This window comes from Chroicocephalus ridibundus, chromosome 1 (assembly GCF_963924245.1).
Source record: "Chroicocephalus ridibundus chromosome 1, bChrRid1.1, whole genome shotgun sequence".
NCBI classification, from domain to species: domain Eukaryota; kingdom Metazoa; phylum Chordata; class Aves; order Charadriiformes; family Laridae; genus Chroicocephalus; species Chroicocephalus ridibundus.
This window is the reverse complement of record NC_086284.1, coordinates 209,910,700-209,935,008: the sequence shown is the minus strand read 5'-3', so window position 1 is coordinate 209,935,008 and position 24,309 is coordinate 209,910,700. Positions and strand designations below refer to the sequence as shown.

At 38.1% G+C, this 24,309-nt stretch overlaps 1 protein-coding gene across 8 annotated transcripts in view; it reads left to right on the top strand.

Moving 5' to 3' along the window:
• The window catches only part of PCLO (piccolo presynaptic cytomatrix protein), a 370,979-nt gene that overhangs the window by 242,946 nt on the left and 103,724 nt on the right, over window positions 1–24,309 (top strand). For all 8 annotated transcript variants that reach the window (XM_063323548.1, XM_063323547.1, XM_063323550.1 and 5 more), the window contains exon 10: window positions 211–336. In XM_063323548.1, coding sequence (XP_063179618.1) covers window positions 211–336 — 126 coding nt within the window. The remainder of the gene's footprint in view (window positions 1–210; window positions 337–24,309) is intronic.

The following is a 24,309-nucleotide window of genomic DNA, read 5'->3' as shown; positions in this document are numbered from 1 at the left end:
AAGGTCTTTTCCTATGCTGAAATGCTTCTACCCAAAGTGAAGTCTTTGGGGAAGTGGCGGATAGGACTGCAGTTAACCTTAATCTTCCAACCATAGGAAGAAGTTATTGGTGACATCCTTCAGTAACCTCTGATGAGTTCTCTTTCTTTCTTTCCAGTGAATTATTCGTTGCTTCATCTGCTTAAAGTTTTCTTTTTCTTCTGATCACAGGCAATGGACTGGGAATCCGAGTTGTAGGTGGGAAAGAAATTCCAGGAAGCTGCGGGGAAATTGGAGCTTACATTGCCAAGATCTTGCCGGGGGGCAACGCAGAGCAGACGGGGAAGCTGATAGAAGGTAAGATAAATGCATTATCAAAAAATAGAACCACAGGAGAGTATACCGTGGATGTGTGTCGTAAACATATATCACGGACATGGGGTTTAAAAATGTTTAACCTGGCTTAATCATCTAAGTACCTATCTTGGGCATTACTTACAGTTCTTAGTTGCACAGGTAAAATGGATCACAGATCCAGTTCCCTCTCAGTTATACACACTAACTTCTTTTTCTGTTCCCTGAAGTCAGACTTGACTGAATTTATCTGACCTAACTTTAGTTTTCTGGTTTAAGATAGTCATCCAACCTGCCTCAACAGGCAACAGAGAAAAAAAGGCATCTACAGAATGGCAATTGATTTCATCGACCATAGACCTCTATTTCAAGAACTGGGAGTATCTTCCTCATTTAATTGACTTTAAGATGACTACATTAGACTACATATCTTCCTTTAGGCAACTAAAGCTAGATTAATCATTACATTTTCTAGGATTATTACAAGCGTGATAATTCTGTCTAATAGCAATTTATTTCTATCCATAATCACATAAATGGTCACTTCTCTGTATAACTGTTTTTTATTTCCTTTTTTCATATGAGTATCTGTATGCGCCTGAAATGTCAGTTTATCCATGGACAAAAATTTAATACATTTGTTTCTAATTAATTCAACTAATAATTTTTATTTCTGGAGTAAAAGCAGAAAAAAAAATAACAAAAGAAAGAAGATAAGCAGGGAGAATAGTTCTCCCAGGCAGATCTCAATTCACATGAATTTTCTGAATAGCAAACATGCAACAAAAGTCATAGTTAAATCAAAAGTACTTCGCAGGTAGAAGAGCTGAATAAATTAACTAAAGAATGTATTCACAAAGACTAGTTTAAATATGTTGTGGGTGGACAAAACAATGTCACCTGCATTCACCCTGGTGCTCTTTATATCCTTGTTGGTTTCTTTGCCAATGTTTAAAAGATGCACATACACTGATGCCAATGTCAATTTAAAGTTGAAGTGAAGAAATTATGTATCAACAAAAATATTTTTCTTTTTTTTCCCTATAGAGTTGATCCCACTCTTCATATTTAATGGGTAGTACCTCACTCATCAAATGATAAAATAGTGTGATTTATTGCACGTGAATAATGAAAGAATTGACCTTATGTTTTTGTATTTGTTTTGGCTCCCTCCGTACAAAAGAGTAGGTCTTTCATAGCTGTGCTAGATCATGCACACATTGTTTCAGTACCAAGGAGGTAAAGAGAAGAATATGGTTATTTCCCCAAGACCAGACATTTCAAGAAAGAGGATGAGCAGTTACTGCTTGCAATTATCTCCAGTCTTTTGGTTTCTTTTGTCAGGAATTTTTCTGGGAATTGAGGTTTAAAGAAGTTTTCCACTCACCATATAGGTATATTTTAGCGTGATCAAGAACATCTTGGACTTAAAATAACTAAAGAAGTTCAGACATGGCAGTTTGCTTTTCTGTCTGTTCATATAATTTTGAAGGTTTATTCATATTTTATAGAAAGATGATCAGGACAGTAAAAATATTCTTTTGTTTTGTTCTCCCATCATACGATCAATCATGTTTCTGAGCTGACCTTTATAAAAGTTTCCTGGACTTGGATATGTTGGCATAAATCAGCTCCATTAAAATCACTATACTTAATCTGTAGAACTCGTTCACACAATGTCCCAGAATATCTTTTACTATTGTTGTGTTAAATGTTCTGTCAGAGAGAAAAAATGCTTTCTGCAGAATGTACCATTACTATAGCATACAAGACAAATACTTCCCCTTACTGTCATTTACCTTTTAAATCTTGCCATTATGTCTAGTTTACTTTTTATGTTATTTTAGGTGGCTATCATAGATCAGCAAAGAATATTTGGCTACTTCTCTGTTGGCTTTGTTTGTTTGCTTTTAGTGGAAATATAGCTGGTGCACATTTAATCTAGACTCTTCAGAAGTGCTAAAATCTATTGAGGTCTTCAATCATTCCCATATTGCTGTGTAAATCCAGCCAAACTACTAATGTTACCAATATTGCTGATATTGTTGTGTCTGAAAATAGAGGCTGGGCTTCATTTCTTTTTCAAGTTATTTGCTGTCTCTCACGTCACATACAGAAAATGTTATATGTCATTAAGTGTAAATGACAACTACATATTAATAATTTGTATAGTAATCACGAGTCACTTTTTTTGCTGAAATGTCGTGCAACTTCAAATTAGTGTATATACCCAGTCATCAACTAAACATATACTAATGTCATTACAAGCTAATGTCTTGACTCATTAGCCTTTGTAAGAACATGATTCACTGCAAAAAATCACATCAATTTAATTAATTCCTCTAATTCTCAAACCAGAAAGCACTGTGTGAGGTCTGGAATTTCTATCAATAGCGTGAGGAACAAGGATAGATTTACTGTGGTTATGAAGGAAGGCAAAGTTCTACCTGCTGTCTGCATGACTGCATCTATGAAGAAATGACACACTTTAAAATACAGATAGCATTCCCTTCCTTAGGGAATAGCAATCCCTAATATTTTAGCCTATTTAAATAGCTTTGGAGGAGTCTTAGTGCTGAAAAGTTTATTTATAGTTCTGACTAGCAAATACCAGTCATCTTGGTTCTCTCACCTTGAATCGCTTTCAGATGTCAGAAATATCTCTGATTCATCACTCATTGGCATTACAAAAACTGGAGGTGGAAGACTCATTCCACTGAGCTCATCAAGTGCAGGGACTGTGTCAATTTGATAGATGTGTCTGTGCTCCCTCTCGTGTTGACAGAAACAGTTCAGTTATATTCCACCTGGTAAATCTACTGGGTGAATGGAGTTTTATACTGCCAGCATTTTTCAGAAACAGAAGAACCTGGAGTAAAGAGCAGAAATAAAACATTGATGTGTTACCAACTGTTACAAATTCGTTGGATGCCCTCAGCATTCAGGTTTTCTCATTGGACCACTTCAGCGGGCTGACTGGAGTTCCTGGGAACTGGTGAACCATGGGTGTCTTTGCTCCAAGCTTTCGATCAGCCAGGCATGCTGTGTTGCAATGCTGATATTCACCGAGATGAGGAGATTCCCTGTCTTTCCAGTCTCCTGGCATTTCTGGGGAACATGCATGGCCTAAAAGCTAATGGTGATCTTACTGCCTTTGCTGACTCCACTCAACAGCAGCCATGACACCGATCAGATTTTTGTTAAGTTGTCCAAGGCTTTATGAGTGCATGTTTATTTTTGATGTGTATGTCTCATCTAAACAATTTCTTCCCAAACTTAGAAATAGGAAAATCATATATAGTGAAGACAAAAACTTATTATTAAAAATACTGAAATAGCACCCACAGTTTCTATTTTATAGCAAATATAACAATGTAACATTTCTAGCGTAACATAGAAGGATGCTACCTATTTTATGTCACAGACCTTCACTGTAGAATTTCAGTATATAAACAGTCCGTGCTATAGCAGAGACATGATATTCAAGTCAATTCTGTTGAAATTTGCATTTTATAATTTAATGAAAATATTCATCATACAGGGATATTTTAAGCTTCCCCATCCTGAAGCTAGTGCAATGATATCATAAGAAAAAATGCCTGATGTACGTACAGACAACGAAAGTTAATGCCAACCTGTTAAAGCTGTTAAGTAGGTCAGAGAAGAGAAAATGCACTGCCATTTGAGAGTTCTGTGGTACTTATTGGTGCTCTGCCCCTCAGTCCAATCCTTAGGCACTTGTTCTGATCTAGATGAATAACTACTCCCCTTAGGATGCAAGAGACATTGCTCCTCAAAACACCATGAAAGCCCTCCAAGAAAAGCCACCTGCAGCCCGATGGCAGGTACCAAGACTAGGTAAAAGCACGTCCAATATCCTCAGCATCAAAGTCTGAAGATTGGTGATGAGTTCTTAAATATACTCAATATCTTTTAGACTTGGAATCAACTGCTGAGATGCAGGTGGTCAGTTTTCCAAATTGGTTGCTTGCCTTTAATTGTGCTGAAAGTTCTCCAGGCCACATGGCTGGTTCCCCTCAGGACAGTATTTTGAATGAGTGGGTCTTTATTGGGAATGTCAGAGATCTCTTTCATCTTTAGAAAACTGCAATCTCAGAACTTTAAGATGCCTTCAGGAAATAAAACTGAAGTCTCCACATTCCTCTTATCCCTATTTATTCACTCTTTTCCTTCTTCTATAGAAAGCCTTACATATTCAAGTGTCACAATTTCCTTTTGTAAGAAGAACTTCAGTGCACAGCTTGCTCCCCCTCTCTCTAATGCCTTAATATGAGACCAAAGAAACATTAGAATCATTCCTCAGATTGAAACTAAGAGCCTTCCCTTGGACTGTCACGAGATGGCACAGCTTATTATTTCTTGAAGCCATGGACCACGGCCATGGTGTCAAAGAGAACACTTCTTCATAGATATTAAGCCACTATGGGGAGAAACATGTTATTCCCTGCTTGCCACCATATGGTTTTCCACACTAGGACTGACATATGAGATGAACAGTGTGTAGCAAAACATCAGACTGTGACTGGCAAAAGAGGGCCACATCTAGACCAGTGGGAAATGTTTTCCACCCAGACCAGAATGTGGTAGGAGAAACGAACAAACACCTATTTGGATTACCTCCATGCACTTCAGATAGCAGCTAAGCTCCCCACCTTCAGTTCTCTGAAGAACGAGAGAGAGCCAGGAAGCCCTGTCAGAAGTCTGCCTTAACCAGACCCATGGTGTGGGCTTTGGCTTATGAACTAGCCCACTTCAAGCATGCCCTAGCCTCAGACTTCACAATAGAGGAATGTATACTGAGAGGTTTGTTTGAAGGCAGGGAAGAAAAGCCCAGGGCTCGCTGGGACCCTCATGTATATAGGTCCAAGTGTTATTACCACAGCTCTTCGTTATTTACAGGACATGCAGTCTGCATTAAATGGAGAAAAATATCTTGAGTATTTATAGTACCTACAATGCTTCCTCTGAGTGGAATGTAAATAAGGCTAATGAGCAGACTAGCGAGGAGATGGCCAATCTGGGGAGATGATTAACTGTACTTTGGTTGTCTAGTATAAGTAAGATGAATCTGGGCACAAGCAATCTTGGATAGAGGCTGTTGGAATATTAGCATCACTGTTTAATCTGCAAAGTATTTCCTGGTTTCTGGGCAATAACATCTTTGAATACAAGCAGACTTCTTACTGCTCCAGATAAAAGTGCCAACTTGCTAACTTCCAGAAGCTGTTTCACCTCAGGGATGTTCCCTTCATGGGTTTTCAGATCATAAGTTTTCCATCACAACTTTTCAAGTTTTTAAGTTTTTAAGTCCTTGTCATCTTAAAGCATATTTTTCGCTGGCATTGGAAACACGTGATTTAAGTCCTCTCAGAACAGTGGGGCATGCAACTGGATTATTGACCAGTCCATGAAAGGAGCAGAAAGAAACCGTTAAGAACAATTTTTCTGCAGCTTGTTTGAAGCACTTTTGGGCCAGTATGGATAGCACCAGTTCTGAATAACAAGGCTAGACCCAGTTTCAGATGGTCTTTTCCAAAGGCGATAGCATGTATAATGGCTGTCCATCCTATCAAAACTTGTCTTTTGTCATGTCATAGATATGCTTTGGATGTTGCTTGGAAAATGGAATGTGTCTGGAATTGTCATGGGCACCTCAATAGTTGGAAAATCAGAACAGAAGCAGTAAGCCACTATACCCTTCCCCCTGCTCCTCTTGCCACACTTCCCTCTTGTCCCTGAGTTATAGATGGGCTCAAAGTGTAATACTGACTGATCTTGGTCATCTATCGGTGGGAAGTGCAATAGACACCAGATCTTCCTGAGTTTTAAAAGACTGTAGTGAGTGCCGCTTTCTCTTTAGCCAACTAAAATTAGAAACATTGATCGGGGCATCACAGTGAAAAGAGATTTTCCAGTCCCCATGAAGCTATGGATAGTGAAGAGCCAGCATCTCTTTTTGAGTCTCTCTGGTAATTACACTCCTGGCAGAAAGTAGGTAGCATGATGAAGCTGGAAAAAGATGAAAAGAAATTAAAAGGAACACAGGAAGGGAAGGAAAAATTCTCAAAAAACTTTGGATCAGGTCTTAAATGAACAAAAATAGTTTTTCTATCCTGCACTTCCATTTTACAGTTTGACCGCTTTAATTTATTACTGCAATGGAGAAAACAAAGAATTAACATTATCCTGTTCTCTGAACATTAGTCTTAGTGATTTATTGTGCTGTCCATGCTTATTCTGTGGGGTTAGAAGAGAGGAGAGCTTGCTCTCAACATATCCCCTGGGCTACAGGCTCTGGTTTATCTGTCCCAGCAGAAACTGACTTTATCAAAGGAAGTGTACACAAAATAACAGGCAATGCCATAGCTTGGTTGAAAGCTTTGCCCTAAAGCTCTTTAGAAAGGACTTAATCTCAGCAAACCCCTAAGTGCCTCCTATCAGCTGTAAATCTTTACTTGCGAGGTTGTGCTTCTTTCCTCCATGCATTTTGTTATGCACTGTAATTTCTTTAAAAAGGAAGGTCTATTCTAAAAATGTAGTAGAAAGGACACCCCAACGAAGTGTATAACTTCATGTTATATTTAACCTTGCATCTGTTAGAGTGAAGCAAGGAGGGAAGAAAGCTTTCTCACACTGGTTGATCCATTTCATATACAATCCCACTGACAGTGGTCTCAGTCTTGTTCTTAATATGGTAGGAGGTGAGTTGTACTGAGAGTTTGGACATTTGCTGAGAAGGAAATCAGAATCAGCAGACGAAATGAGAATTGTTTGAGCACTGGTGTGGGGCTTACAAAAGGAAACGAGGGAAGAAAGACTTGCAGCATGAACGTTTGACATGGAAACCTGTGAGAGCTGTCTACAACTTTATTTACTAAACCAGTTTAAGACAGTTGAGACACACTTAGAAAATAATAATTTTCCTTGCTTCACAATATAGGGCATCTAGTTTATGGATATTTAGTTCAATCTTACGGTGGCAGAATGATACAACCGGAATTTTGCAAGGATAGTTCATTAGAAAACTTCTTGTACACCTGGAATATCTGCTTTAATGAGATAAAGCAGGTAATATGAGTTTGTAATGTTTCTGCCTAGCACTGTAATTGCTCTATATTTAATTTTCCTGCCATAAAAATCAACACTGAATATAGCTATTAGAGGTAACCTGGATCTAGGAAGCAGTTGAGCAGCTGTATAGACTGAGATTTCAGGATCTTTTTAATGTAATCTAAAGCGGAAGATAAGAGAAAACTTAAGGGGCACTCATTTTTTTAAAGCTATGAAAAAGAAGCATTAAATTAATTCATATTAGGACCAGTAAAGATCTGGACGCTTGTATAACACAACTTACAGATTTTCCGCTCCTGCATTTAGCCCTGTTACACGCCATGTAAACTAGTATAGATTATACCACCTTTATGATCAAGAACTCTGAAAATACCATGAACAACTAATTATTCCTGAAAATAAATTTTGCTGGAAAAGCCCTGTCATACAAATTGCACCAGGAAATTGGATTCCTAATAACACATAAAAAATTGCATCAAAATATCTCTTTAGAGAGTTTTTGTTTAGTCTTAAATAGGTAAGTTTAATTTATAGAGACAAGCAAAATAACCTGGATGTTTCAAGCAGGGAGTGGATGCAGACACAGCCACTAGACGTTCCAGGGGTAATGAAGTAGAGAACAACCACAAAGGTCAGGCTAAAAGCATTCATTGGATGGTTTATAACACAAATTGTGGAGGATCACTGATAACAATGTCATTGGTGCTATAACTAGCTTTCAGTAACATTCCACTAAGATCACATTAGAAGGCACTACTAGCTATTGTAAATTATGTGGAGCTATGCAATTGTGAGACACACTGCTTTTGACAGCTGATATTATCCAGGACCTTGATGGATGGTTCCTGTTAGCAAGAAAATCCAGGTGCTTCTTGCAAAGAGTCATCATTGCTTCCAGAGAATGTGCCTGAAGCCCTGTTTCTCTGAGCACAGCAAAACCAGCAGTAGACAGCGTTGTCATCAGGCTGCCCCCAAAGCTTTCCTCTTGGTTCCCACTAAGACCATACGGCTCTCTGCTCTCCTCTGGGATCATACACATCATGGGTGCTTTGATTTTCTGCCTCCGACATTGACAGATACTGTTTGTCCATGTGGTCCCAGTTTTCCCCTCTTACTCTTCTTAGATAGTTCTTGATACATTCTGACACTATTAAGGTTGTCTCAATAAAAGAGCTTAATTCCTTCTTGCATTATTTGTAATATGATCTGTCCATTCTTACATCAGAGACACATTTGCAGGCCAGACATATTACAGTATAACCCCATATTAAAATCAAAGTGATGCAGATTTGTAAGAAGATGCAGTTGCATTTCCCATTCTGTATTCCCAGTACACACTGGCAGAGGTGACAAGGCTGTGACTTTTCTGATATGGCCAACACTGGAGGGAAAAATACAGAGTGCAGAGACAGTTCTGTGGGCTCAGAGGTGAATCACAGCTCTAAAGATGGTTTTAGTTACTGGCCCCAAGACGTTCAGGGATACAGCTACAGCTGTAGCCAAACAAAGGCAGTCTGTCTGGGGCTGTAAGAGATAGACTAGGAGATTCATTCTTTAGATTGTGTTATACCCGATACACAGGCAAATAACAAGAGCAAGGAGACACACAGAAACTGTGCCTGCCCCTTTGCACAGCAATTACTTGCTGTGGGTGCTAACAGGGAGTTGAATTTCAACTTGAAGGATCAAAAATATGCGCTCTGTTTCTTGACTTCCGATTTCAAGGACAGGCTTCTGTGTAGCAGATTTGTGAAGAAATCAGGCAAATGTAAATCCTTTGGTACCTAAACTGAGACCAATTTGTCTTACCAGTGGAAGTCCTCAAAAGGACCCTCCTGCCTCCATTGACTGTATAGGGAAATTAGGTATTTCTTTTAGGTGAGCCGGCTTACTAACAACTTGAAATTTAGATGCTGAGTGCCTACATTAGGCATGCTGGAGCATATCTCATGAAACAAAACCAAGGATTTTTGTTTTGTTGTTTTTAAGGAACAATATATATTTGGGGTCACATGCATGGGCATTGGAAGTAGAAAAATCTTATTAGGGCATGAAAAAGTCTTTTTTCGTAACCACTGGACTGTGTTGTTAGTGACTTCCTAGTGAACTGGGAAGCTAAAAATACCGAAATTCCATTTCCTGTTGTGCAGACTATTGTGGGCTGAAACTAGCAGACTCGCAGTTTGATGTGATTTTTGGGTGGGGGGAATTCCAGTGAAATCACAGTGAGGGTCATCTTGAAGTACAGGTTAAATACAGCTTATTGACAATTTCCCCTGGTCTTGGATTCCAAAAAGTTCATTTTTGGATATATACATAGCAATTTTAAGCTTCAGTCCCCTTCCTGAAATAGGGTTTTCCAGGAATATTAGGCCAGTCTTGCCACTCCACAGAGTGCTGCATTAACTCAAAATATAGCAAAGATTGAATGTCCAAGGTGCCTTGTCCCCAGTCGGGGTTTGTTCTGCTGCAAGACAGGTAACACAAATAACCACTGTCACCTTTTATCTTGGAGGCAGTGTCTTAGCTATTTGCAAGACACACTGCCCAGAAGTAAAGGGTCTTACAAACAGCACATTTTCCTGCCAGTGAAACTAGGTACCGCAGCAAGCAGACTTTAATCACCTGTTATTTCAAAGTGTTTTCTAGATAGGTGTATGCACATTTGATTCTTCCAAGACTATAAGGAACATTATTAGTTATTAACAATTTACTGTGCAGAAAGAAGGACTACTGAAAGTGCGTTGTCTCAGAGTAGAACATTATCTGCCTTTTAGATGGACTTTGATCATGGCAATATGTAAGGCTTGGACACAAATTCGGAATTCTTGGTCACAGAGCTTCATTTTAGTGTTTTTAAATGTGACATGGTCACATAGATAAAGCCTGTGTTTTCTAGAAGTATTGGGTAATACACAGAGAGGAAACATAAAAACAAGATATTACCTAAATTACGTAAATTAAATTAACCAATCTCTGTAGATGCTTAGGAAAAATAATAATTGTGTAATCAAGTCATTCCAGGATTTTCCAAGATTTTCTAAACAACTTCTGAGGTATCTGTTATCAGCTGTTTCCAGAGGAGATGCTGAACTAGGCTGTACTGTGCTCTGACCTAATCTGACCTGACAGCAATTTTCTTATTCAACTGAAAGGGTAAAAGAACCTGAAGAACAAAAAAATAATTTTCCACAGTTGGTTTTCTGATATAGTACAATACAAAATCGGAATGTTAAGTAAATTAGTACAGAAAATGTTTTACAAGTCACCATGAAGAAAGAAAAATCCTACGAGCACTCTGAAAAAACTACATAAAGACTTTATTTCAAATTTCCTGAAGCACGTTCTATTCCATAACCTAATTAGATCATCCATAAGGTATGGCTGGAAAAATCTCACATGGGAATCTTCAGGTTTTTTGAGACGAAAGGAGCAGGTGATTATATCATTCGACAGAAAACAGAGCAAAATGTTGATTAAGAATTATTACTCTATCCAGATTTCTCATTTTGATTACACTATATATCTGAGGCTTACCATGTAAAATTAGATAGTTACTTCACATTTTCGTATGAAAAGGCTGAAAAAAACCCACTTAAAGTATACTTGTAATGCAATAATACAACTTAAATGTAACTGAAAATGAAGATACCGAATTGCAAATTATCTATATTATAAGCGACTAAAGCTTGAAACAATTTCATCAAGCAAAAACTGAGTATCAAGTCTTATTTTTGTTCCACACAACAAACCAAAAAACTTTTGAAAAAAACTATTAAAAAATAATCAAAGTGGGTCTCTGGATTTCATTTAAACCCTGGTGCAAGTAACTGATAACACACCTTTTCCAACTTTGAACTGTTTCTAATAAAAAAATATTTGTTGCCTGAAATATTGCCTGAAAAATAGGAAGATATGCTATGCTTTTTTCCTATACAGATCCTAAAATATTTGAGCCAGAACTTGTTGAAATCCATATTATTTTTCATTTTTTTTAATGGGAGTGCCTCAGATCCAAAATGACCGTAAACGTGTTTGATGTCTCTCTAAATAGAGCAGCAAGCAGAATACTATTAAGTTTCACAGCCCTTTTGAAAGCTTCTGAAATTACCTTATCAGTACATAAATATGTTCTAGTAACTTATCAAACTGTTTTTGTTAGGTACATAAATCTTATCATTTTTTGAAAAATGGAATTAGTCTGGGTTTGGTTGATTGTAAAGGTAGAGTACTAACCAATCACAAAATACAAGGCTTTGCAGACAATTACATTCAACTCAGTAAGATAGTAATAATCTTATAGTAATAGCTATTTACTTTGGATCAGATTTCACAAACAGTACATGGTAGAATGAGAATTTTTAGGTCAACCTGTACTGACATTTCCTCTTTTTTGGTGCAACAGCAGAAGCAAACTAGGATATAAATGTAGAAAAACAGAAGGCAGAGATTTGAGACTGCTGATCTTGGTGTCTGGCAGACGTGGGCAGATAGCAACTAAGTTCCTCAGGGTCTGAGCTCTGCTTAACTCTCCAAAAGGACACAGTGTATGTGTAGAAGTTCACACTGCATTTGAAACATGTCGAGTTTAAGAATATTTCCAAGTTATCACATGTACGGTGTAGCTGATCCTGGCTGCTTTTCTGTGAAAACGTAGTGGTTCGGTACCTGCCGAGGGAAGAGGAAACCTTGGTGCTGGGCCTTTCCCAACACAATTATGTTCAGTTGCTCAGATACTTCTGCTTCTAAGAGCTGTGTTTGAAATAGAGCTGCTTACTATTAAATTCCATTAGAAATGGGCAGTTGGGAGCATTTTATTTTGAATTGGATCTTGCTGTCTGTTTTGCAGCTGATCTGTCTTCCAAATGATAAATCCTAAGCTATTATTTAGTGTGATAGTTCAGGCACTTTCTAGGAATTTTCTACTTTTTTTGTCTTGATTTTATTGCACTGAAAAGGATTTGTAAAGCAACAGTTTTCAATTATAATTAGTCCCATCTTTGTTTATGCATAGTTTTGCAACTGTTATTGTCAGGCCAGATCCCCACTGGCATATACTGGTCAATTCAACCTGAGACATAAAATTACAATATCTGGACCCTCAGTTGTACATATTCCAGTAAAGGAACACCCTCTTTAAATTCATTGTGATGATGCGTGCATATGATCAGTTAAAGGCCTCAGTAGACTGGGAAAGAAAGATAAAATCTGGATCGTTACATTACGCTAGTGGTGATCATGAAGACTTTAGAAACAATGCAATATGTAGAATTACATTCCAGTCTTAATAAAATACATACATAATAAATAAATAAAACAAATAATAAAAATAAAATAGCGAAATGTTGAATTGTTCTTCACTGACTATCAGCTTGCCTTTAACCAGTACATTGCCCTCCTGTGAGAAGGGTTCCTGTTGTACTCAGTATTTAATGTGAGGATGCAGAAGAAAATTCTGCAGCCAGGTCCTGGGCAAATACCATAAAAGCCTTTGGATCCCCATTTAAAAACCTTAGTGCAGAATTTAGCATCCACTATTGATTATTCATGGCACAATATTAATTTCAACGCTGTCTAACCATTTTTTAATACTTTTCTCCATAGTACTTGGAGAAAAGCATGAAAGGATAGCTTGTGTATTTTGTAAGTCTAAAAGCTCACATAGTCTTCACATAGTCTTCATGATATGATCATACGAACAGATTCAAAAGCATTCAAATAATGTTTTTAAGGCACAAATTCTTGCATATTTCCCAGTATCTCTGTGTTAAATTTCCTGCAAGTTATTCCATTGCTTTCATTTATCACGACAAATAGCACAGGTACAGTAAATTACATGCTGGATAAAAACGTGAACAAGTTACATGGCTCCAATTCTTTCCAAGGGATGCCATAACATCCCTACCTTCTCTAAATATGCATCTTGCATGAAAAACAAACAAAACACTGCCAATTGACATGCCCTAGCTGAATTACAGTTGATCTGAACTATATTTCCATTTATACAGAACTGCACAGTTGCAGGCTAAGATTAATAATTCACCTGAAAGAGAATGCCATATAATGTAGCAAACATTTAAGACTGAACAGGACAACAAATACATTAAAATGTTCACTGGAAAAATAACCTAGATAAAACAGTGAGCTGTTATTTTCCATACTGATTGTGGCTGTGGCTTTCTCAGAGGCACAACGTCCCTTCACGATTTGTAGCTCTAAAGAATGTTATAATGTCATTCCCAGTAAGCAGCAGGTAGTCCCCTGACTGATAGTGGCAAAAATTTACACCGTGAAGTCTGGTTTTGTGGTGTTCAGTAGTAAAATCTCCTGTCTTTTTTTTTTCTGTGGATACTGGTGAGGTTTTTTTATGACATTCATATACTTTTATTTTGTCTGCCATCTTTCACAACACTAATTACATGAAAATTAATTGCTCACTATTTTATTCTTTGTGCGCTAATAGCATAAGAAATGGCAACATGAGAGACATACTACACACTACATGTTCAAAGTAAGAAGGTTTTGGTCTCAGTCATGTTAAAGTAAATTAAAAAAATGGACTGAAAACAATTCTTTGTATGCTAGGGCATCCGCAGGACTAATTCTGAGGGCTCTATACAGGGTAACCTGGTGGTAGTGTGTTATCTATAGAGTTAAATTTTATATTGGGCAAACATTGAAAATATACGACACTTCAATATATATTTACATTTTATAAAAAGGAGGGAATTCCCATTAAGACTTTAGAAAGCTTAATACTTTAATAAGACTCTATTAAAACTTTATGGTGAAGCCAGCAGGGATAGAGTAGAGAGCCAGAGATGTACATCTACAAAAAGAAACAGGCAATTAGAGACACAGGGAAGAGGTCTGGATTCTTACTTGCTCATGTGCTACTTTTTTTGCTCCCTTCCCATCCCAAACCAGCTCAGGTCAGGAGGAAGCATGTCTGGAATATCCTTCCAAGATACGTACCCAGATAAGCAGGATTGGTTTTGGTACTGCACACAGGCCCCGTTGTTTTATGAGGGTTCAGTTTTCAGAGGCAATGTGGGGTCTCAGGCAACCCCTTCTCCTGAGCACGTCTCATCAGAGCCAGGAGAAGACTCCTAACTGCTGTTTTGTCCAACAGCACCAAGGCTGCCTTAGCCCAGGCCTGTGTGCGTACGTGCAGTACACTGCTCACGTGCAGACAGACCAGATTACAAATGCCCAGTAAATTTGGACAGTCCTGTGTCGGAGGGTTAGGCTGCAGTTAGCTACACTATGGGAGGCAGAAGGTAAAAAAAAGCAGATAAAGAAGATATGAGGATGATCTGGTTAGTGCTAGAGGAAAGAATTTCTAGATCTGCATGGAAAGCAATGTGGTGAGAAGCAAACTCCCATGTACATCATTCATGTTCATTATACATGTTCACCATTAGAATTGATTGGCATGGGAAAGATGAGTACCATTTACCTGCTCAAGTGCAATGATTTAGCAGTGCTGACCAGTCACCTCAATGAACAGAAGGCTTGATTATTTCTTAGTTACTAGATGATGTGCTGAACAGAACCCCATGAAATTAACCTTTAAGATGACACAGTAAAAGGAAATGAGTCATTCCAGGCGATGCTCATCACTGTGTGAGCACCGAGCTTGCTAAATTAGTTTTGTCATAGTGTGGGTGAAGTGGAATCAATCCATATCGTTCATACATTTGCTGCTCATACAGTTAGTTTTGGGACTGATAAATAGAAATAAACATTGACTTATGTCTAAATAAAGCAAAGTTTTGTATTACGTGTACCAGTTATACTTTCCAAATGGGTCTGAAGTAACTGATTAGAGAGAACTGAGAGTTCCTGAGATGTATGTGAAAGAAAGGATAAAAGGAAGCAAAATTCTAGGCAAGGACTGTCATGACTGCTGTTAATGGGGAAGAAGAAACAGTTTTAGTCTTAGACAATACTAAAGAAAGAAAGGACAATCTTTCATCTTCTTATTCACAGGCCGCTGTACTATTCTTAGAAGTATCAGCCTATCTCAGTGATAGTAATAACTCTGCAATTCGCACAGTGGAAGCTGACTGATTAGTTGGAAAGTATTGGCTTTCTTCTGTTTGAGTAGCTGTATGAGCTACACAGCTACGTTAGACAAGAAAAACACTTCCCACTGTTTAGGGAAGAGTGAAGATCTAAAGAAGGAACTGAAAATATCTTCAAGTGTCACAGTGACCCTTGTTGAATATGATGCAGACAGACTGGTAGATATGATAAAAACAGCTTTACACCAGACGAGCACTTAGTTGAACACGGGCTGAAGCACACACTCCCCTATCTGGATGAATACCCGTCAGTGATGCGCGCTGACGGGCTGCAGTGCCATCTCAGAGGTTCTGTCTCTGAATGGAGACTAGCTGGGAGAGCACCTGACAGCTACTAGCAGATAACGCTTCTCTGCTGCCTATAGTTTCCATACATATTGAAAAATTTGGTGCCACCTAATGGACAACCCCCCCACATCCCGAATTCCGAATGTGTTAAACTCCGTGCAGGAATGCTTTTGCAAGGAATCTATAAAAGCCTGTTACCTATATTTGTTAATGCTTCACACTAAGAATTGCTAATTCAGTATGCTTAAACATATGGGAGGTTTAGACTGGGTATTAGGAAAAATTTTTACACTGAAAGGGTTATTAAGCATTGGAACAGGCTGCCCAGGGAAGTGGTTGAGGCATCATCCCTGGAGGTATTTAAAAGGTGGGTAAACGTAGTGCTTAGAGATATGGTTTAGTGTTTTTTGTTAGAGTTAGGTTGATGATTGGACTCAATGATCTGTAAGGTCCCTTCCAACCTAGGCAATTCTGTGATTCTGTTCTATGATTTTATATGTCTTAGGATGTAATATGCATTGTTTAGATGCAAAGATTACTAAGCCCCATGGGTAATACAAGGAATTCTGTGTTTGCTGGCTTTAAATTTATGGATTGGGGTCATCACACAGCTTCCTCGCTTTCAGCAACATAACAACACATGAAACTAAATTATTGCACCTAAGTGCTCTGGTGTGTTTACTGGTGAAATTTAACTAGCTATTTTGTCAAAGTGAGATAGATTATTCTAGACCATCCTTAAACAAGTTTACTGCTATAGTGTCATGGGCATAGCTGTTTCTCATAGTAGAAATCATGACTATGTCAACGAAGTATTGCTTTAACCCATCAGGTTTATATCAGCATGCGTGCACTTACACACTACATTAGCAAAAGGGAGTTGGACTACACCACCACCAATCTACATGTCTTCTAAATACCTCCAGGGATGGTGACTCAGCCACTTCCCTGGCAGCCTGTTCCAATGCTTGACAACCCTTTCAGTGAAAAAATTTTTCCTAATATCCAATCTAAACCTCCCCTGGCACAACTTCAGGCCATTTCTTCTTGGCCTCTTTTTCTCCAGGTTAAACAACCCCAGTTCCCTCAGATGCTCCTTATAAGACTTTTGCTCTAGACCTTTCACCAGCTTCATTGCCCTTCTCTGAACACACTCCAATACCTCACTGTCCCTCCTGTAGTGAGGGGCCCAAAACTGAACAGAGCACTCAAGGTGGGCCTCACCAGTGCTGAGTACAGGGAGACAATCACTTGCACAGTCCTGCTGGCCACACTAGTTCTGGTATAAGCCAGGATGCTGTTGGCCTTCTTGGCCACCTGGGCACATTGCTGGCTCAAATTCAGTCGGCTGTTGACCAACACCCCCAAGTCCTTTTCTGCCAAGCAGCTTTCCAACCACTCTTCCCCAAGCCTGTAGCGTTGCATGGGGTTGTTGTGACCCAAGTGCAGGACCTAGCACCTGGCCTTGTTGAACCTCGTACCATTGGCCTCAGCCCATCAATCCAGCCTGTCCAGATCCCTCTGTAGAGCCTTCCTACCCTCAAGCAGATTGACACTCCCTTCCAATTTGGTGTCATCTGCATGCATAATGGCCTTCCACAGAGCATATGTTGTATGATGCAATATCTCCTGTTTGCTTGAGCCTGTCCTCTGGGTAGCATCATCCATTGCTAGAGAGTATTAGTATTAGAATTGCAATTTGGACATCATGCCCGGTTCTCAACTGTAACAGAATTCAGTGGAAGAAGAAGGAAAATCATGCTCAGTTTTATGAAATTCAATTTGTAGAAGTACATGCTTTGAAGAGGGGTATATGTGAATGAAACCAAGTTTCCATCTGCACTTTGGATTTATAGGTCTTCAAAATGCATTATGCGTTCAGTTCTTTTAATTTGCCTGTGAAGAAAGAAGTTTTCGGTGTGATTTGGAGTGGTCCTGCAGGCCTCCAGGAAATTGGCAAAGAAGAAATACAATTGGCAATTATATTTCTATTGCCTCCGAGCCTTGAATGAACTGAGAAAAGTGATGGGGCTTCTGATTATTTTCTTTAAAATTTGTTGTACATATTCAAGACAATATTTATTATCATGTGTAAAAAATAATCAAAATAGATGAATCTGTTTCATTACTTTTAGAGAAAATAATTGTTAGGTTTGGTGAAGATAAAGAAATGCCTTTGAAATGGTGATGAGTTGATAGGCAATTTAGCAATTCCTTGGGTACTTTTTACCCAAGGAGAATTGCTCAAACTCTTTCATCTCTAAAGCATACAATATCATTTGTGCTTTACTTTTTTATTGTATTCAGTATGCTTGTGGGATTTATAGTTTTGGCTGCTTATGTATATTTTTACCTTATTTACACCTATTGTTATATAACTGATTCACAGACGTAATTGCTCAGTTTTGAGCTTTTGCTTAAATTTCCTCTAGAAGAAAGAAAACATGTAATTTTTATTCAGTTAAATACAACACCTATTTTTCCTCTTTATGCCTGGGAAAGAATATTTAGTGGTTTGACTTAAAGAAGCAGAGATGATTGTTTTAGTCTGTTACATTGTTTGACACTAATAATTCTAATATATCAGTCCTGGGAAAAAGATCTCGACCTGTACAATAGCTTTGGTGAAATGAAAGCAATCTTAAAAGATTAAATAGTGAAATGATCAAACTCCTTTGTCCTTGTTGACCCATAATACACATTTGAGCTTGAGTCTACAGAGTTGAAATGTCAGTTTAACACTTACATTTGGCAGTTTAAAAATAATGCTTGATATCTCACTTGGGGCATGTTTCTGAAAGAGAATAGGCCATTGCAATACACAGGAAGCTAAAGTGAGGACGCAATGCTGAGAATTCAGTAACGGTTCAGTGTTTAAATTTGGTTTTGATGTGCAATTAAGACACACAAATTTTAAGAAATAGGGGAAGAGGTTGTTGTAGGGCTAGAGTGTAGTTGCTACATTGAGACTATGAGAGCATCAGAATAGATAGGCTTATTACTCTTGTTGCTACAAGGCAAGAGTTTGCCTGTATAGGCAGCAATTATTGCTGTGCAGCAGGAGAAACAGCAGGATGGGTGCTTGCACGGCACATTGGCATGAGGTACTCAGGCTGGGGACGCATCCTTCCAGCACCTTCCCTGCCCTAACCTAGCCACAGTTTCATCAAGCCCAGCACCTCATTCTTTGACCCAAGAAGTCTTTAACCAGATCTCATAGGCTGTATTATTCCCTATGAGTTTTGATGTACTCCATTACTTCAGCAGAAAAGCTCCAAAGTGCCTTCAGGAGACTTGAAAATGAGCCCTGAAACTACCAGCCTTGTCCTCCTTTTGCTTGTCATCAGCTGGAAGCAGGGCCTTCTTGTGGCTGTTGTCATCCTTGGGGTAACAACAACTTCTCCCCTGGGGAAACCGCTTTCCCTGGAGGGGCATGAATAATATTTCTAGAGCTATAGTTATCAGTAAAGGCATGTGGTATCATACACTTGTTTTGTTTGTCTTCCTGATGCTTACATGCTGAATTCAGTATTTTAATGGTGATCATAAGAAAAATACAAGTGTATAGGGACAGGCTGGTAAGAGATCATTTGTTTTAGTGTAAATAATGAGAAGAAATAGAAGCTGTTGCTAATCAGTATGCATGCCAAAGCTACCTTGAATTTGCCTTTATCTTCAAGGATTTAAAATAAATAAATAAATACATTGGATTACTAAAGCCAGGAGGCAATGAGTGTAACGTGAGTGGTTGTTCTGACTGGTTTATCCTTAGCTACCCTCTACTCGTCACATGCGAGACCGCGAATGCCTACCCAAAGGGGACCTGGATACGGAGTTTTGTTTGATGCCAAAGGGGAGCAGAGTCCTTGCCCTGCCCCGTTCTCACACTCGCTTGTTCCCAGCCCAGCGCCACGTTCAGGAAGTCCCACCTTCCCTTCCAGTACCCGCTGCCTGGGATGGTTGGGTAGGACGTCATATTGGTTCCTGCTGTGCCGCTGCTCACAGGTGCCCATCTCCAGCATCCCCTGCCATGGTCCCTGGGTGGCCCTTGGCACTCATCTCTATCCATATCCTGGATCTCTAGGGTCCTTCCCACTTCCCACACCTCTCCTCCAGCCAGGATCTTCACCTTCTTCTTTCCAGACCCCCTTTCCTTTCCAAGGTTACTTCTTTTTGGGAACCCTGCTTTTAGCCTTCCTTTCTGGACCCACTAGCCCCCTGGTTTCCTCAGTCAAAACTGTCTATGTGCAGAAGCATATCGCATGATCAGTCTGCTAACTGCCGGTTCTGTCTCATTTGTCATTATTAACTGGAGGACTCAGGAAGGGTCACTTTCCTTTAGTCCAGGTGTTATCAGTATTTCAAACCCGATCATATTGGTTGCAGTTAGTAAATAGCCACTTCTGCCTGAGAGTTCAAAAGTTCAATTTCAAACATTCGTACACACATGCCAATTATCTGCCTCCTGCTAGCATTCACAGTTTAAGCTATTTGTGCCTATGACAATACTAAATAGTTTTATTAAAACCAATAAAGGAGAATGACACATTTATGATGTGAGTTCCTTCCAAGAACCTGCAGCTGTAAGAGATTTGCTATTGAAATTATTATTGCAACTCTGCTGTGAAGAAGGAACCCATGCACATGTCAAAAAAGTTCTCCTTATGTCTCTTGGGGAAAGTGTAAATCCAACTTTTGAATCAGAATTTGACGTCAGTAGAAAATATGGAACAGTCAAACAGGAACATACTTGTGTTACTATTTTATTACTTCTCTCCTTTCCTGTAACTTCCCTTGTACCCTATCTGGCACAGAGTTGATTAGTTCTTGGTCTTCACATACTGTTTTTTTCTATTCTTGCCCGGATGCTATTTCTCATATCAAGTTTTAAAGCTATGACTTGAGTTCCAAAAAGCTTATTATAATATAATAAAAAAGCTTATTATAATAGAAAATTGCAGGAAAAGCAATAAGGCCTGTTTTTAGCATCTTATGTGATTATTAACGTAAGTTGATTATGTTTGTAGCTGCCAGATAATCACCATCACATCTTGAATGTACAGTATAGCTTCAGTAATTGTGCACTCAAATTTCTTTTAGACAGTCCTACAGAGAATGACATAACCATGGACCTAATCATGCATCATTTATTTACAAGGCTATTTCTTTCTTCATGCACAAAGTCTGTATTTATTATAATGGACCTATTTGTGAGAATAATGCTACTTCCTTGACTTCAGGTCAAATTTGTATACAGAGATCATAGAATCATAGGGTTGGAAGGGACCTCTGGAGATCATCTAGTCCAAGATGTTAATAAAAAAACATTGTGTGACAGTTATAAGTATGTTGGAGATGTGTAAGCATCAGCAAAATTACATTCTAAGGTAGTGAGAAAAGTATAAATTATTTAAAATTGATTAATTTAAATGATATAATTTAAAATTAAATTCAGTTATTTCTTTTACAATTTTTTTTTTTTAAAGGCAATTTTAGTTACATATCATGGACCATTCTCATTGAGACGCGTGGCCTCAGTTGTTACTGAGGCACACTTCCCTTTCTCTGGTTCGTGTTGCATATTGAAAGTGTGGTTTAACCGTGGTAGGCAGCTGAGCCCCACACAGCCACTCGCTCACTCCCCTGCAGTGAGAAGGGGGACAGATGACCCTATCCCAGCCAAAACCAGTGCGGCAAGTTGAACTATACTTTCAAATACGACCATGCACAAGATTCTGTCCCTATTTGTTTGGATCTCTCTGACTGTGCTCATAAAATTTACTCATAAATCACATTTAAATCTGCCAGATTCTCCTGGCTCAGGTTGTGCCAAGGCAGTGAGTAGTGACTGAGCTCCCAGGAAAGGCTCCTTTGGGAACTGGAAACACCGCTCTGGGCAGCCTTAGCAGCATACAAGGGAGCCTAGTTGCTCTGTGAACCCAGCACTGAAATTGGACTACCGTTAGTGTCACTCGGCAGATGTTCCTAAAAATGTGGTTTGTGCCTAATTTTATCACTGAACTTGGAAGAACAAATATTTAGTGAAAACAGAAATCCTGCAGTCTTTCAACTTTACTAGTAAAATGCCAGTCATTTCTAACTGGTAACTTTCAGTATCTCCCATTTGTCTAGCAGATATGTAACCCACACTTCTTTAAATTGAATAATCCTAATGTTTTTCACTAAAAACCTTTATGAATGAGTTATAGGGAAATGCAAGTTAACAGTTAATACCTAGCCCTTGATACTTCACAAGTACTCTCTCCTACAACTCTATCAATGTTAACAAGATTTCTGATGCATAAATACACTTAGCTTTACTAGTTGAACTTGTCGCTTGCAAATCTCAAAGTTAATGTACAATATCATTATCTTTTCACCATGCCTTTTTAACACATCCTTTTTAACACATAAAGAAACTGAGGCACAAAGAAGCTAATTGGCTGGTCACCTGGCTGGCTGTAGCAGAAGCAGAACTACCTCTCAGTCTCTGATGATGCCCTATTAATCCCCTTCACTTGAGGTACACAATCTTTCAGTTTGTTCTTATTGTTGATACGGTACAGCTGCCAGTTCGATAAACTGAGAAAAATAAAAAAAGTCTCCTTCTGTTTCTAGGATGGATTTATAATTTTAGATGACAAATGAGAGAATCAAGGCACATATTTTTAAGGGTCTGAAAAGAAAATATCTTACCTTAACTTGAATTATGGGCTCCTTTTCTAACCACAAGTGAAACAATGGTACCCCAGGGCACATGATTCATCTCATTGCAAACAGGTGCCAGTTGAGATGACCCCACCTCTCTTCATTCATTGACTACTCCAAATTCCTAGAGAGCTACCGAGGCAAGATACTTACCTTTAAACAGCTAAAAATTGGCACATTGACTCAAAGCCCAAAACAAGGTAAACCCAAAAGATTTTGTCAGTGTGCATAACAGTTCTAAACCTGCAGACGTGCATACTGGTATCCATGCTCTTTTCTTCATTGCTCTAAATATGTTCAAAATTCGATGAAAAAAAAAATATTTTATGCATTTTCACCTGTCGTTCACATTACTGATTGTTGAAACGAGGCAATAATTAAACAAATCTGCTCTACATACTTTCTACTGTGGTCCTACAGCTATGGATATGCTTTATGTCAGGAACAAACATCAAGTTAACTTCTACAAGAGAAGCGTAGCAAATATTGATTGAAATAAAATCATTCCAATAGTTAGAATTCTATAATTCTGACAACTCTATGAAGAGAAAATATTTTGATATCTCATAAGAAATCAAGAGTTTCTTAATCTCTGCAAACAGGTTACTATTCCCTGGAGAAAAACCAATACCACTTGCTTAGAAGCTATTGTGTAAAATATTTTTTTCCTAAATTAGTTAACTGGCACAACTAGTCAAATTTCTGCAGCAATATTTATTTATTTGATTAAATATTATATCATCTATTTCTATCTCAGAAGATACCATTAAGAACTTGCAAACAGATCTATTTATATTTTAATTAAAAAGCTGTGTTCTACCCTAGTACTTCCTAGTGACACCAAATTACTATTGTTGGTGATAAAAATGTCCAAAAAATGATGGAAAATGTAAGAAACAGAGAAAAAAAAAAAAAAAAACAAACAAGACAGCCTCATTTTTTTGTAAGGGGAAAAAAAAAGAGTAGCAAATTCTACATCACTACCATATTTTTGCATGGCTGTGCTCCTTCCCTTGTGCCTACGTCTATGTCAGCATAAAAATAGAAGCTGGATTTCTTATGAAATAAACTTTTCTTCCTGAAAATATGGGAGATAAAATTGCTTTGGTTTCAGATTAAATATTACATCAAATTAAAAATTTAGGATAGAAAAATCCTTTTGAAATTGAAAAGCTATTTATTTTGAAAAAAGATATAGAATTACTTAATTTTTCCAGCTAAAACAATGCAAAAATTTTTGATTCAGTTTTTAAATAACTTCAATGATAATGAATCTGCCTACCTGAAAACTCGATATGTGACTGAAAAATTTAGCTCAGCTTGAATTAGAACATGAACATATTTTTTTTCAAGTTAATATAATGGATTTACCTTATCCACTTACATTATGAAGAGCATAATTTCCCAAAACTTTTCTTAAAAGGAGAATTATACATATACAGTTGAAAAATAGGGTACATACAGGAAATGAGAACTGCTTAGCACTGGCCAGCAGTTTGTATTTAGTGTTCCTAGTGTTCAGGTTACATGACTCTCACAAATGAGATAATATTGAGCAAATTCTACTTTATATTTGAATAATCACATAGTGTCAGAACTGTAAAATTACCCCCAGGGTATAGAGGATGATTATCTGACAGAGTGACTGCTATTAGAGCACATCAAGTAAAGATCTCACTCTATCCTATATGACAGAATGGTATTTTAAAGTCTTCGGTCATTCCTATTAAGAAAGATTGACTTTTTACTTGAACAGTGGTGTTTGCTTACTGTGAGTCACAAAAACTTTCTGTTCTTGTTT